The sequence below is a fragment of the Coregonus lavaretus genome (assembly GCF_964263955.1).
Source record: "Coregonus lavaretus genome assembly, chromosome: 12".
NCBI lineage: Eukaryota > Metazoa > Chordata > Actinopteri > Salmoniformes > Salmonidae > Coregonus > Coregonus lavaretus.
Genome location: NC_139999.1, coordinates 4670443 through 4687684, shown reverse-complemented (window position 1 = coordinate 4687684; position 17242 = coordinate 4670443). Strand labels below are relative to the sequence as shown.

Here is a 17242-nt window from a genome sequence, read left to right as displayed (position 1 = left end):
CGAGTGCCCCTCCCATTGGGGTGGCCTTATTGGTTGAATGGTTTATGACATTGTCCAATAGTTTTTCTTTATTTTTCTCACCACCAATAAGAGCTACACTCTGTTCACCAGGTAGCCTTATTAATAAGGTGATTTATTATGAGTGATTCATCTATAACACTGATAAAGCCTGTGTGGGCGAAACGTTTGTCCTTAATGGAATAAACCTGATCATTTATTATTGCAAGTGAGTGCGGACCATACCTTTGTTCTATGTATACAGAACAACAATATAAACGCAACATGCAACAATTTCTAAGATTTTACTGAGTAACAGTTCATATAAGGAAATCAGTCAACTGAAATAAATCAATACGCCACTAATCTATGGATTTCACATGACTAGGCAGGGGTGCAGCCATGGGTGGGCCCGGGAGGGCATAAGCCCACCCACTTGGGAGCCAGAACCACCCAATGGTGGCTGGTCTCGGATGATCCAGCAGGTGAAGAAGCTGGATGTGGTGGTGCTGGGCTGGTGTGGTTACACGTGGTCTGCGGTTCTGCGGCCGGTTGGACGTACTGCCAAATTCTCTACAATGACGTTGAACGTTCAATTCACTGGCAACAGCTCAGGTGGACATTCCTGCAGTCAGCATGCCAATTGCACGCTCCTTCAAAACTTGAGACGTCTGTGGAGTTGTATACACTCCTTAGATAGGCTACCTGCTATGAAACAGAATAGAACTGCTGCCATATCAGAGTCCTTTAATGAACCACTTCATGAATTGCATGAAGCCATTAAAAGAGAGAAAAGTGACAACGATGGTAATCTTTGAAGGACTTGATATCTTCTTTGACCCAATGTATAATGAATGATAATATAAGTTTATGAATGCACTGTTATCCTGTTTTCACCTGTTCTGCTGCTTCCTGGTGGGGCTGTTATGTGTTTCTTTCTCTCTCTCTCTCTCTCTCTCTCTCTCTCTCTCTCTCTCTCTCTCTCTCTCTCTCTCTCTCTCTCTCTCTCTCTCTCTCTCTCTCTCTCTCTCTCTCTCTCTCTCTCCCCTCCTCATTCTCCGTCTGAACATTTCTTTCTGCTGCTGCAAGCTAGAGATTGGTGAAATAACCCAGTCATTACGAAGGTAATTATGATGTTAAATGAGAATGCGTCAGTAACCTCACTGTATGGATCGAAAGACCAGTGGCTGATCATCCTAGTACTTCCTCAACTGAATCATGGTGAAACCCAGGCATTCCACATGACATCCTGTGCTGGGATTTGCTGCACAAAGACTATTAAGGGATACAAGGATACGTTCAGGCCACACAGTCAGCAAAAGCATTATTAACTGCCATTTCTGTAAAAGCAGCATATTCATATTTGTAAGTAATAATTATTTCAGATCAGATCATCAGTTGGCCTGTATCTGTAATGCAGTATCCAAGCACCTTGTTTCCATCTGCACTCGGGACGGGACAGTATGTTCTCTGCCTATGTAAATGGTACAATAAGGGTTAAAGAAGCAGTATCAGTGTAACATCTGAGGGTGTTCTACCCCCAACAGATTAGTTAAGGTGCACTAGCAGTTTTTCAGATCATCATGAGATGGCTTGTGTCAAAAGCTAGAGACCAGCCTGCTGTATCCGTGCTTTAGTCTCCAAACACCTAGCATCTGTGCTTTAGTCTCCAAACACCTTGCATCTGTGCTTTAGTCTCCAAACACCTTGTATCTGTGCTTTAGTCTCCAAACACCTTGTATCTGTGCTTTAGTCTCCAAACACCTTGTATCCGTGCTTTAGTCTCCAAACACCTAGCATCTGTGCTTTAGTCTCCAAACACCTTGCATCTGTGCTTTAGTCTCCAAACACCTTGCATCTGTGCTTTAGTCTCCAAACACCTTGCATCTGTGCTTTAGTCTCCAAACACCTAGCATCTGTGCTTTAGTCTCCAAACACCTAGCATCTGTGCTTTAGTCTCCAAACACCTTGTATCTGTGCTTTAGTCTCCAAACACCTTGCATCTGTGCTTTAGTCTCCAAACACCTTGTATCTGTGCTTTAGTCTCCAAACACCTTGCATCTGTGCTTTAGTCTCCAAACACCTTGCATCTGTGCTTTAGTCTCCAAACACCTTGCATCTGTGCTTTAGTCTCCAAACACCTTGCATCTGTGCTTTAGTCTCCAAACACCTTGCATCTGTGCTTTAGTCTCCAAACACCTTGCATCCGTGCTTTAGTCTCCAAACACCTTGCATCTGTGCTTTAGTCTCCAAACACCTAGCATCTGTGCTTTAGTCTCCAAACACCTTGTATCTGTGCTTTAGTCTCCAAACACCTTGCATCCGTGCTTTACTCTCCAAACACCTTGCATCTGTGCTTTAGTCTCCAAACACCTAGCATCTGTGCTTTAGTCTCCAAACACCTTGCATCCGTGCTTTAGTCTCCAAACACCTTGTATCCGTGCTTTAGTCTCCAAACACCTTGTATCTGTGCTTTAGTCTCCAAACACCTTGTATCTGTGCTTTAGTCTCCAAACACCTTGCATCTGTGCTTTAGTCTCCAAACACCTTGTATCTGTGCTTTAGTCTCCAAACACCTTGCATCCGTGCTTTACTCTCCAAACACCTAGCATCTGTGCTTTAGTCTCCAAACACCTTGTATCTGTGCTTTAGTCTCCAAACACCTTGCATCTGTGCTTTAGTCTCCAAACACCTTGTATCTGTGCTTTAGTCTCCAAACACCTTGCATCTGTGCTTTAGTCTCCAAACACCTTGTATCTGTGCTTTAGTCTCCAAACACCTTGCATCTGTGCTTTAGTCTCCAAACACCTTGTATCCGTGCTTTAGTCTCCAAACACCTTGTATCTGTGCTGGAGAAGCCTTCAAACACCTTCTATCTATGGTCTCCAAGCATTTTGAATCTGTACTGTAAATCTCCAAGCATTTTGAATCTGTACTGTAAATCTCCAAGCATATTGGCCTGTATCTGCACTCTTTATTTTTGCTGGAGTCTCCAACAACCTTGGTCTTTATCTGTACCCCAGTCGTAAAACAGCATGTATCTGTAAACCAACATCATCAGCATTCATCAGGGCTTCATCAGAATTTACCAAGGGGTTGTCGCAATGTCTAACATCTGTTTGCTTTACGAAGAATGCGTCACCTCTAACACAGGACACAGTGGGGAAAGGTCAACTGAACGTAATGACGGTGGAGATTGAGCAGCAGGAAACAGGGAATACATAATGCATCGTAACCAGGGTTGGTGTCAATTCCCTTTAAATTTAGTAAATTCAGGAAGTGAACGAAAATTTCCCATTCCAGTTTGCTTCCTGAATTGATTAAATTGAAATGGAATTGATCCCAACCCTGACCATAACCAAACCAACAACCCAGCCAAGATGAGACCATTGGCCCCATGTGGGTGTTAGGTGAGCAACCACACGTAACCCACATCAAACCCATAACAAGCCCAACACAGGCTAGCCCACACCAATCCCATATCAGCCCAAAACAGGCTAGCCCACACCAATCCCATATCAGCCCAAAACAGGCTATTCTACACCAGCCCAACACAGGTTAGCCCACACCAGTCCAACACGGGCCTGCCAGTGGAGGCTGCTGAGGGGAGGACGACTCATAATAATGGCCGGAATGGAGTGAATGGAATGGTATCAAACACATGGTTTTCATGGTTTTCATGTGTTTGATACCATTCCATTCACTCCATACCAGCCATTATTATGAGCCCTCTTCCCCTCAGCAGCCTCCACTGGGGCCAGCCCACACCAAGCCCAACACGGGCGAGCCCACACCAAGCCCAGCACGGGAAAACCCACACCAAGCCCAGCTACTTCATAATGTAGAGGCGGGGCTGATTAGAATATTTGGGGGTGTTGTTTGCACACAGTTCTTTTTGTGCAACCATTGCTGCATGTGTCGTTCCAGTTGAAGTGCTCTTTAGTGCAATGCAATTATTTTTTTAGCAATTGTGACGTTTTTTTAAAAGACTTGAAGGGATACTTTGGGATTCTGGCAATGAGGCCCTTTATCTATTTCCCCAGAGTCTGATGTGCATGTGGATACCATGTTTATATCTCTGTGTCCAGTATGAAAGAAGTTTATACAGTAGGTGTAAGGTTTAACTTCCTGACTGATGTCTTGAGATGTTGCTTCAATATATCCACATCATTTTCCTTCCTCGTGATGCCATCTATTTTGTGAAGTGCACCAGTCCCTCCTGCAGCAAAGCACCTCCACAGCATGATGCTGCCACCCCCCCGTGCGTCACGGTTGGGATGGTGTTCTTCGGCTTGCAAGCTTACCCCTTTTTCCTCCAAACATAACAATGGTCATTATGGCCAAACAGTTCTATTTTTATTTCATCTGACCAGAGGACATTTCTCCAAAAAGTACAATCTTTGTCCCCATGTGCAGTTGCAAACCGTAGTCTGGCTTTTTTATGGCGGTTTTGGAGCAGTGGCTTCTTCCTTGCTGAGCGGCCTTTCAGGTTATGTCGATATTGGACTCGTTTTACTGTGGATATGGATACTATTGTACCTGTTTCCTCCAGCATTTTCACAAGGTCCTTTGCTGTTGTTCTGGGATTGATTTGCACTTTCATCAAGGTACGTTCATCTCTAGGAGACAGAACGCGTCTCCTTCCTCAGTGGTATGATGGTTGCGTGGTCCCATGGTGTTTATACTGGCATACTATTGTTTGTACAGATGAACGTGGTACCTTCAGGTGTTTGGAAATTGCTCCCAAGGATGAACCAGACTTGTGGAGGTCTACAACCATGGAGCAATGCTGCCATCTACCTGTGGCTGTGTGGTAGCTCATCTAACTACTGTTCTTAAGTTTCAAGTTTTATTAGTCATGTGTACAGGATACACGTTATACACCGTCCAACGAAATGGTTACAGGTTCCTTCTCGACAATGCAGTATGTAAATGTATCTCATATGTCCTTCTCTCACAGTATAACTTAAACAGCCTCAAACTTCTGATCAAGTCCTAGGGATAAGAGCTGTAGAAGATGAAACCCACTCCTGCACACTGACACATTTTAGTCATTTAGCAGACGCTCTTATCCAAAGTGACTTACATGAGCAATTAGGATGAAGTGCCTTGCTCAAGGGCACATCGACAGATTTTTCACCTAGGCTGCTTGGGGATTAGAACCAGCGACCTTTCGGTTACTAGCACAACGCTCTTAACCACTAAGCTACCTGCCGCCCGACACATAGAGATCATATTAAAAGTATTCTAATTCCTAATTCTCTGGTTTTACACTTTACACCTGTCATCTAGTCACCAACCAGAGCTGCAGGGCCATTTCTCTGTATGTCTACCGAAGGCACGGTTGATTAGACATCATTGGCACATCATGGATGAATTGAACCATTAACGCTGTGGCCTGTTCTGATCACATCACCGCTGTGGCCTGTTCTGATCACATCACCGCTGTGGCCTGTTCTGATTTACATTTACATTTACGTCATTTAGCAGACGCTCTTATCCAGAGCGACTTACAAATTGGTGCATTCACCCTATAGCCAGTGGGATAACCACTTCACAATTTTTATTTTATTTTTTATTTATTTTTTAGGTGGGGGGGGGTAGAAGGATTACTTTATCCTATCCCAGGTATTCCTTAAAGAGGTGGGGTTTCAAATGTCTCCGGAAGGTGGTGAGTGACTCCGCTGTCCTGGCGTCGTGAGGGAGCTTGTTCCACCATTGGGGTGCCAGAGCAGCGAACAGTTTTGACTGGGCTGAGCGGGAACTATGCTTCCGCAGAGGAAGGGGAGCCAGCAGGCCAGAGGTGGATGAACGCAATGCCCTCGTTTGGGTGTAGGGACTGATCAGAGCCTGAAGGTACGGAGGTGCCGTTCCCCTCACAGCTCCATAGGCAAGCACCATGGTCTTGTAACAGATGCGAGCTTCAACTGGAAGCCAGTGGAGTGTGCGGAGGAGCGGGGTGACGTGAGAGAACTTGGGAAGGTTGAACACCAGACGGGCAGCGGCATTCTGGATGAGTTGTAGGGGTTTAATGGCACAGGCAGGGAGCCCAGCCAACAGCGAGTTGCAGTAATCCAGACGGGAGATGACAAGTGCCTGGATTAGGACCTGTGCCGCTTCCTGTGTAAGGCAGGGTCGTACTCTCCTAATGTTGTAGAGCGTTGATCACATCAACGCTGTGGCCTGTTCTGATCACGTCAACACTGTGGCCTGTTCTGATCACATCAACACTGTGGCCTGTTCTGATCACATCAACACTGTGGCCTGTTCTTATCACATCAACACTGTGGCCTGTTCTTATCACATCAACGCTGTGGCCTGTTCTGATCACATCCCTGATCTTTCAATAGGAGTAATAAGACGAGCGTCAACACTGTGTCCTGTACTGTGAAGCCTGCTGTCACCTTGCAGATTGGAGATGCTGAGACAGATGCATCTCGTCCTGGTGTCATAGACGTTACACTTCCTATAGGACAGATTGTTAACGTGAGTCACTGAAACCTGATGGTCAATTGTTCATTTCTTCCATCCTATAGGACCGACTTTTAACGTTAGTCACTGAAACCTGATGGTCAATTGTTCATTTCTTCTAGACAATGTAAAGTAAAATGACAGGTAGGTTACGTAAAGTAAAATGACAGGTATGTTATGTAAAGTAAAATGACAGGTAGACTATGTAAAGTAAAATGACAGGTATGTTATGTAAAGTAAAATGACAGGTAGACTATGTAAAGTAAAATGACAGGTAGACTATGTAAAGTAAAATAATCCGATTCCAAACTCTCCACCATGGCCAAGACCAAAGAGCCCTCCAAGGATGTCAGGGACAAGATTTTAGACCTACACAAGGCTGGAATGGGCTACAAGACCATCGCCAAGCAGCTTGGTGAGAAGGTGACAACAGTTGGTGCGATTATTCCCAAATGGAAGAAACACAAAATAACTGTAAATCTCCCTCGGCCTGGGGCTCCATGCAAGATCTCACCTCGTGGAATTGCAATGATCATGAGAACGGTGAGGAATCAGCCCAGAACTACACGGGAGGATCTTGTCAATGATCTCAAGGCAGCTGGGACCATAGTCACCAAGAAAACTATTGGTAACACACTACGCCGTGAAGGACTGAAATCCTGCAGCGCCCGCAAGGTCCCCCTGCTCAAGAAAGCACATATACAGGCCCGTCTGAAGTTTGCCAATGAACATCTGAATGATTCAGAGGAGAACTGGGTGAAAGTGTTGTGGTCAAATGAGACCAAAATCGAGCTCTTTGGCATCAACTCAACTCGCTGTGTTTGGAGGAGGAGGAATGCTGCCTATGACCCCAAGCACATCATCCCCACTGTCAAACATGGAGGTGGAAACATTATGCTTTGGGGGTGTTTTTCTGCTAAGGGGACAGGACAACTTCACCGCATCAAAGGGACGATGGACGGGGCCATGTACCGTCAAATCTTGGATGAGAACCTCCTTCCCTCTGCCAGTGCATTTAAAATGGGTTGTGGATGGGTATTCCAGCATGACAATGACCCAAAACACACGGCCAAGGCAACAAAGGAGTGGCTCAAGAAGAAGCACATTAAGGTCCTGGAGTGGCCTAGCCAGTCTCCATACCTTAATCCCATAGAAAATCTGTGGAGGGAGCTGAAGGTTCGAGTTGCCAAATGTCAGGCTCGAAAACCTTAATGACTTGGAGAAGATCTGCAAAGAGGAGTGGGACAAAATCCCTCCTAAGATGTGTGCAAACCTGGTGGCCAACTACAAGAAACGTCTGACCTCTGTGATTGCCAACAAGGGTTTTGCCACCAAGTACTAAGTCATGTTTTGCAGAGGGGTCAAATACTTATTTCCCAAATTAAAATGCTAATCAATTTATAACATTTTTGACATGCGTTTTTCTGGATTTTTTTGTTGTTATTCTGTCTCTCACTGTTCCAATAAACTTACCATTAAAATTATAGACTGATCATGTCTTTGTCAGTGGGCAAACGTACAAAATCAGCAGGGGATCAAATACTTTTTTTCCCTCACTGTATGTAAAGTAAAATGACCAAACATTTACAAATTACATTTTAGTCATTAGCAGACGCTCTTATCCAGAGCGACTTACAGTTAGTGAGTGCATATAATGTCTTTTCATTTTTTTATTACATTATTCTTATACTGGCCCCTGTGGGAATCGAACCCACCACCCTGGCATTGCAAAGCCATGCTACATCCCTGCCGGCCATTCCCTCCCCTACCCTGGACGACGCTGGGCCAATTTTGCGCCGCCCCATGGGTCTCGCGGTCGCGGCCAGCTACGACAGAGCCTGGATGGACCAGGTAGGCTATGTAAAGTAAAATGACAGGTAGACTATTTAAAGTAAAATGACAGGTAGACTATGTAAAGTAAAATAACAGGTAGACTATGTAAAGTAAAATGACAGGTAGACTATGTAAAGTAAAATGACAGGTAGGCTATGTAAAGTAAAATGACAGGTAGACTATGTAAAGTAAAATGACAGGTAGACTATTTAAAGTAAAATGACAGGTAGACTATGCAAAGTAAAATTACAGGTAGACTATGTAAAGTAAAATGACAGGTAGACTATGTAAAGTAAAATGACAGGTAGACTATTTAAAGTAAAATGACAGGTAAACTATGTAAAGTAAAATGACAGGTAGACTATTTAAAGTAAAATGACAGGTAGGCTATGTAAAGTAAAATGACAGGTAGACTATGTAAAGTAAAATGACAGGTAGACTATGTAAAGTAAAATGACAGGTAGACTATGTAAAGTAAAATGACATGTAGACTATGTAAAGTAAAATGACAGGTAGACTATGTAAAGTATAATGACAGGTAGACTATTTAAAATAAAATGACAGCTAGACTATGTAAAGTAAAATGACAGGTAGGCTATGTAAAGTAAAATGACAGGTAGACTATGTAAAGTAAAATGACAGGTATACTATTTAAAGTAAAATGACAGATAGACTATGTAAAGTATAATGACAGGTAGACTATTTAAAGTAAAATGACAGGTAGATTATGTAAAGTAAAATGACAGGTAGACTATGTAAAGTAAAATGACAGGTAGACTATGTAAAGTAAAATGACAGGTAGACTATGTAAAGTAAAATGACATGTAGACTATGTAAAGTAAAATGACATGTAGACTATGTAAAGTATAATGACAGGTAGACTATTTAAAATAAAATGACAGCTAGACTATGTAAAGTAAAATGACAGGTAGGCTATGTAAAGTAAAATGACAGGTATACTATGTAAAGTAAAATGACAGGTATACTATTTAAAGTAAAATGACAGGTAGACTATGTAAAGTAAAATGACAGGTAGACTATGTAAAGTAAAATGACAAGATAGACTATGTAAAGTATAATGACAGGTAGACTATTTAAAGTAAAATGACAGGTAGATTATGTAAAGTAAAATGACAGGTAGACTATGTAAAGTAAAATGACAGGTAGACAATGTAAAATAAAATGACAGGTAGACTATGTAAAGTAAAATGACAGGTATAATATGTAAAGTAAAATGACAGGTATACTATGTAAAATAAAATGACAGGTAGACTATGTAAAGTAAAATGACAGGTATAATATGTAAAGTAGGCTATTATTTTTATTTTATGTCACTGAGATCTTCTCTGAAGCAATTGTGGGTCACCATAGTATTGTATTCCTATAGCTTTCAATTCAACCATTGTCCACATACAGTAACATACATATTATGTGTGTCTTCGTCACTCCTCCACCTAGATCCAGGAGATCTCCTTTAAGAACAACTACACGGTGTACGTGTCTGTTTGTCTACTGAGGAGAGGGCAGTTAAGGGGGCTACTTGTCTGAGGAGAGATGAGGAGGGGGCAGTTAAGTGGGCTACTTGTCTGAGGAGAGATGAGGAGGGGGCAGTTAAGTGGACTACTTGTCTGAGGAAAGATGAGGAGGGGGCAGTTAAGGGGGCTACTTGTCTGAGGAACCACCCTCACACTAGAGAGAGAGAGAGAGAGAGAGAGAGAGAGAGAGAGAGAGAGAGAGAGAGAGAGAGAGAACCACCGTCTGTTGCCCAGCCCATTCACGGAGAAGGGCTCTCAGGACTTCTGCTCTGTCTACAGACAACAGGTTAGATGAATGAATGAATGAATGAATGAATGAATGAATGAATGAATGAATGAATGATATAAATGTGCACAAAACATTAGGAACACCGTTCTAATATTGAGTTGCACCCCCTTTTGACCTCAGAACAGTCTCAATTCATCGGGGCATGGACTCTGCAAGGTGTCTGAAGTGTTCCATAGGGATTCTGGCCCATGTTGACTCCACCGCTTCCCACAGTTGTGTGAAGTTGGCTGGTAGTGGATCTCTATTTCAAATAGTTCGTTCCATCTCATCCCACAGATCCTCGATTGGATTGAGATCTGGTGACTGGGCAGGCCAATGCAATAAGCCGAATTCACTGTCATGTTCGTGGAACCATTCCTGGACAAACCTAGCCTTGTGGAATTGGGGCATTATCCTGCTGAAAAAAAATCTATTTGCAGATGGATACACTGCTGCCATGAGGGGACGCACCTGATTGGCAATGATGTTCAGATATCCTGTGGCGTTCAAACGTTCCTCCACTTTTATCAAAAGGGGCCCAATGTGTGTGCCATGAAAACACCCCCCACACCATCACACCACCACCACCACCAGCCTGCAATGTTGACACGCGGCATCATGGATGCATGTCCTCATGTGGTTTCCTCCATACCCTAGTCCTCCCATCGGCGTGAAACAGCAGGAACCAGGGATTCATCAGACCAGGCAATGTTTTTCCAATTCTCCAGTGTCCAGTGTTTTCGATCCTTAGCCCCACTGCAACCTCAATTTCTTTTTTTTAAACTTTGCTGAAAGAAGTGGAACTCTGTAAAGTCGTAGGCTGCCATACCCCATTCGTGTCAAGGTACGACGAGTTGTGCATTATTTTACTGGTCTTTGGGCACCAACGTTGTACTGGACTGTATGTTGACTAACTGTAGCCCGTTTCATGTCAGCCTACTTTGTCCTCTTTCATCAATTACCCGTTTTCGACCACTGGCCTGTCGTTGGCTGGATGTCCTTTGGTACACACAGAAACTGTTGAGCGTGAAAAAACCCAGCAGCGTTGCAGTTCTTGACACACTCAAACTGGTGCGCCTGGCACCTACTACCACACCCCATTCAAAGGCACTTAAATATTTTGTCTTGCCTATTCACCCTCTGAATGACACACATACATAATCCATGTCTAAATTGTCTCAAGGCCTAAAAATCCTCCTTTAACCTGTCTCCTCCCCTTCATCTACACTGATTGAAGTGGATTTAAAAGGTGACATCAATAAGGGATCACAGCTTTCACCTGGATTCACCTGGTCAATTTATGTCATGGAAAGAGTAGATGTTGCTAATGTTTTGTACACTCAGTGTACATGATGCTAAATATAGTCATTTCATCCAGCAATACTCAGTTTCTGGGTCAATTGGACATTTTGAGTCAGTCCACAGACCACCAGTCAATCGTATAAATTACGCCGGTATTTAATTTGATATAGCTGGCAGAAATGTTCGTGACTCATGCTCCTAAGACTGTTCTTATGGAGTTTTAAACAGCCTTAATGTGATTTGACTTTTATAAATGATAATAACTCAGGTTTACTTTATTTTTGCTGAGCTGCTCCTGGAGGTAAGTTTGTCTTACTTCAAGTAGCAATTAAGCTCATTTAAATGATCTGTGGAAGCCATATTTTCATCAGTATGTGTGTTATGGTTGTTAGATTTAGAAGCCATATTTTCATTAGGATGTGTGTTATGGTTGTTAGATTTAGAAGCCATATTTTCATCAGGATGTGTGTTATGGTTGTTAGATGTTGTTGGAACGAGATCATGTGACTTCAGCCTTCATCAGCCTGATTGGTAGAATTTCAGCGTGGGGGAGGAGATCACAATACAAAGTGAAGCACTGCCTAATGGATAGAGAGTTGTTGCTGGGATCAAATAATGATCATTCATCTCCCTGTTTGAATGAAGTGAAGCACTGCCTAATGGATAGAGGGTTGTAGCAGGGATCAAATAATTATCATTAATCTATCAAATTACGTCAATTTGTATTGTAAAATGAAATAGTAAATTACCGTAGCTGTCATGAAACGGAACACTTAGATGTTGCCATTGAGGACATTCTCATTCATTTACAGTGAGGGAAAAAGGTATTTGATCCCCTGCTGATTTTGTACGTTTGCCCACTGACAAAGAAATGACCAGTCTATAATTTTAATGGTAGGTTTATATGAACAGTGAGAGACAGAATAACAACAAAACAATCCAGAAAAAATGAATGTCAAAAATGTTATAATTTGATTTTGCATTTTAATGAGGGAAATAAGTATTTGACCCCCTCTCAATCAGAAAGATTTCTGGCTCCCAGGTGTCTTTTATACAGGTAACGAGCTGAGATTAGGAGCACACTCTTAAAGGGAGTGCTCCTAATCTCAGCTTGTTACCTGTATAAAAGACACCTGTCCACAGAAGCAATCAATCAATCAGATTCCAAACTCTCCACCATGGCCAAGACCAAAGTGCTCTCCAAGGATGTCAGGGACAAGATTGTAGACCTACACAAGGCTGGAATGGGCTACAAGACCATCGCCAAGCAGCTTGGTGAGAAGGTGACAACAGTTGGTGTGATTATTCACAAATGGAAGAAACACAAAATAACTGTAAATCTCCCTCGGCCTGGGGCTCCATGCAAGATCTCAACTTGTGGAGTTGCAATGATCATGAGAACGGTGAGGAATCAGCCCAGAACTACACGGGAGGATCTTGTCAATGATCTCAAGGCAGCTGGGACCATAGTCACCAAGAAAACAATTGGTAACACACTACGCCGTGAAGGACTGAAATCCTGCAGCGCCCGCAAGGTCCCCCTGCTCAAGAAAGCACATATACAGGCCCGTCTGAAGTTTGCCAATGAACATCTGAATGATTCAGAGGAGAACTGGGTGAAAGTGTTGTGGTCAGATGAGACCAAAATGGAGCTCTTTGGCATCAACTCAACTCGCAGTGTTTGGAGGAGGAGGAGTGCTGCCTATGACCCCAAGAACACCATCCCCACCGTCAAACATGGAGGTGGAAACATTATGCTTTGGGGGTGTTTTTCTGCTAAGGGGACAGGACAACTTCACCGCATCAAAGGGACGATGGTCGGGGCCATGTACCGTCAAATCTTGGGTGAGAACCTCCTTCCCTCAGCCAGGGCATTGAAAATGGGTCGTGGATGGGTATTCCAGCATGACAATGACCCAAAACACACGGCCAAGGCAACAAAGGAGTGGCTCAAGAAGAAGCACATTAAGGTCCTGGAGTGGCCTAGCCAGTCTCCAGACCTTAATCCCATAGAAAATCTGTGGAGGGAGCTGAAGGTTTGAGTTGCCAAACGTCAGGCTCGAAACCTTAATGACTTGGAGAAGATCTGCAAAGAGGAGTAGGACACAATCCCTCCTGAGATGTGTGCAAACCTGGTGGCCAACTACAAGAAACATCTGACCTCTGTGATTGCCAACAAGGGTTTTGCCACCAAGTACTAAGTCGGGGCGGCAGGTAGCTTAGTGGTTAAGAGTGTTGTACCAGTAACCGAAAGGTCGCTGGTTCTAATCCCCGAGCTGACTAGGTGAAAAATCTGTCGATGTGCCCTTGAGCAAGGCACTTAACCCTAATTGCTCCTGTAAGTCGCTCTGGATAAGAGCGTCTGCTAAATGACCAATTTATTTATTTTGCAGAGGGGTCAAATACTTATTTCCCTCATTAAAATGCAAATCAATTTATAACATTTTTTACATGCGTTTTTCTGGATTTTTTTGTTGTTATTCTTGTCTCTCACTGTTCAAATAAACCTACCATTAAAATTATAGACTGATCATGTCTTTGTCAGTGGGCAAACGTACAAAATCAGCAGGGGATCAAATACTTTTTTCCCTCAACGTACATTTATGTTCCTCCAGGATTCAGAGAGGGACATTCCTGATTGGTTGTTAGACTTAACACTGGTTGACCTGATGTACAGGTCAGGATCGTATCAACCAGTAGGCCTGCTACTTTTCCATATTTGGGAATGCAGAATAGTTCCCTAATCCGTTTTATACCTCCAATAGAATACACTACGCTGTCCTCTTTTCCTCTACAATTAATCGGAAGAACTATCAGCCGTCTGGCTGGTCAAAGACCTCATAAACCTTTATAAAACATGGTTACTTAAAAGAGAATACTCTATATGTTGTTGTTTTTGTTTTCGTTGTTGTCTCTATGGCCTTCCAGGTCCTCAGACTAACAAAGATAGCCATCTTACTGGTCAATAACCCTTTATAAAACATAGCTACGGTATTTAAAAGAGAATACAATATCCAGTAAAATATTGTATATTGTTTGTTTTGCTGTTTCTATAGAGCCTTCCAGATCCTCAGACGGTATCTTCCAGCATTCAGCAGATGTGGGCGTTAACAGAGGTCATGCAGATCGACCAGAACACTGCTTCCATAGGACTCTTCCACATAAGACAGCTTCTAATAGAGCCCCACAGTGGAGGTGTCATAATACCCATAAACCCTAGCGGTCAAACAGGGAAATGGTTCCAATACCTCTCCCACCATTCATTTTTTCTCCATGAAACCCACATAACAAGAAAAAGAGCATGACGCACTTCACTTTGCATGTGAAATTTGAAAGTTGTTAATATTTTAATGTGTCGGGAAGAGTTGGATGATTTAATCTTTAAAAACCTCATTTGTAGCTGTTTGATCATCTGATTTCGTGATTGGTTTTCCTATTGCAAGCAGTCCGAAAATGCTATCCTTTTTAGCTTTCATAGAGCCCCACAGTGGAGGTGTCACAATACCCATAAAACCTAGCGGGTCAACAGGGAAATGTTTTCACTCCTTTTTATTAATTCTTCCTATAGGGGATTTTAGAAACACTTAAAATAAGGGCTGTGTTTCGTGTAGGCTTACCCCGGCGTGACGTTTTGATAACCGTGTAAATCTCTCTTGGACAAGGTGACTTTGATCAATAAATGTACCTGTATTTATCCCCCCTAAATGAAAAGATAATTAATGCGTACAATTTCCCAAACATCACCAAACTAAACTGATATTGAAAGTTGTATGGCTTTATTAAAGACATACAACACTAACCTTGGTTTATGGCTGCAGTGCAAATATGATCGACTTCAACACCATAGACAGCGAACCAACTGTGTAGTTGTAGCAACGATCACTGAATTGAGTTCAATCCAATAAATAATTAGTGGATGGGTCAGGTTTGCAGGAAAAAGACATCTGTTAAGAAATCTGACAAGCTAGCTAGCTAACTTTAGCTACATACGCTAGCAAGCTGCTAGCTACTCCACTGACTGTGGAGTTTGCTAGCTAGCTAAAGGTCCCACAGAGGATTTTAGAAACACTTAAAATAAGGGCTGTGTTTTGTGAACGCTTACCCTAGCGTGACATTTTGAGAACCATGTAAATCTCTCTCGGACAAGTTGACTTTTATCAATATATTCAACTCTATTTACTCTCAGATTCGAAAATGCTAATTAGCATTAAAAAAAAGACATTATGCAAAACTACAAATCCCTGCAAGCTCCTGCACGTCATCTCTAGCTGACACCATTTAGTAAATGTATTCGTTACTACATTTAGCAAACATTAGATAGTTAATCCAGAGATTCTTACCTTTGCCTTGATTCGGCAGTCTCTTCCAGATCATCATGGCATTTATATTGATAAAAGTCACCTTTTCCCAGAGAGATTTACAGGGTTATCAAAACTTAATGCCAGGGTTAGCCAACACAAAATCCCCTATGGGAAAAATGAATGGTGGAAAAACGATTGGAACCATTTCCCTGTTTGACCGCTAGGTTTTATGGGTATTATGACTCATACTGTGGTACTCTATAGTTCATGTATACATTCATTTGAAGTTAAGCACACACCCAGGGCCCAAATGCGGGTTTAGGAATTAGCGGGTAAAGTCTAGTTCACCAGCCATGTGGGTGGGTGGTCGGCGTTCCACAGTGCAAGCGTTTCACTCATAATAATAATAAGAGTTAGAAGTCAACTATGAGCACATGTATAGCAAAATACATTTTGCAGGAGCTTTTTGCTAAGTGTGTCTGTATTTCTGTTTCACAGCTGGAAGCTGAAGACCTACGAATCCTATTATATACAGTATATCCCACCTAGCGTGACGCGCAACACCTAGCGTGACGCGCAACACCTAGCGTGACGCGCAACACCTAGCGTGACGCGCAACACTGCCTGGCTGGGGAGCTGTGCGCACTCTTGACTGAAGTGAAGATTCCTTTTTAGAAGCGCTGTGCACAGGCATAAACTTTGGTCCAATCTACTCAAAAGTCTACCAAAGTGAGCCTTTGTCCTTTTGTTTCTTGGCTATTTACATTATTTTGTTCACAAGCTAGGTTGTTTTTCAAAGTTTGAGGGAATGCTTCAGTGAAGACACATTGGCTACTAGTCAAATTCTCATCTAACAGGGATGCACACTGTAAATGATTTATTTATTTTTATTTTTAGTCATTTAGCAGACGCTCTTATCCAGATCAACTTACAGGAGCAATTAGGGTTAAGTGCCTTGCTCAAGGGCACATCGACAGATTTTTCACCTAGTCGGCTCGGTGATTAGAACCAGCGACCTTTCAGTTACTGGCACAACACTCTTACCCACTGAGCTACCTGCCGCCCCAAATGATGGCTCCAGCAGTGTGAAGTGCCCTCATTGCCACGGTAACCTCATGCCCTTAAAGGGGCAGCTGAACATTTGTCTCATCTGTGATATTTTGGTTAAAAAATAATAAAAAATAAAAAAGTATTTGGTAGTAATACATGTATTGTTTTAGAAACATTACAAAGTATGTTCATCTGTTTTTTGTTTTTTGTGGAACTATGCCCTAAAGATATTTTGGCTGGTAAAAAATCTGAGTGGCTTGTTTTAAATTTACCTGCCACAGTTGCTGGCTGACTAAATGTTAGTTTCAGGCCCTGGTCACATCACTCTTCATGGGTGGCAGAAAAATAAAAGAATAAAGTACATTTGGGTTGATGGCTGCTACGATATAAACCTGTTGTCCTTCACATAACAAGGAATTGACCGTAGGTTCATTTTACATTGAGCCTTCTACAGTGTTGGTGGTCAAATGTAAACATCACCATTA

At 42.6% G+C, this 17242-nt stretch overlaps 1 protein-coding gene across 1 annotated transcript; it reads left to right on the top strand.

The window, feature by feature from the left end:
* Positions 1–3101: 3101 nt before the first annotated feature.
* LOC311138294 (nicolin-1-like) lies at positions 3102–16216 on the top strand (the record flags this gene model as incomplete). Its single annotated transcript, XM_084172973.1, has 5 exons — positions 3102–3166; positions 6348–6483; positions 9760–9843; positions 14463–14601; positions 16206–16216. The coding sequence occupies 5 exons, from the start codon at positions 3102–3104 to the stop codon at positions 16214–16216; spliced, it is 435 nt and encodes a 144-aa protein (XP_084029099.1).
* Between the last annotated feature and the right edge of the window lie 1026 nt (positions 16217–17242).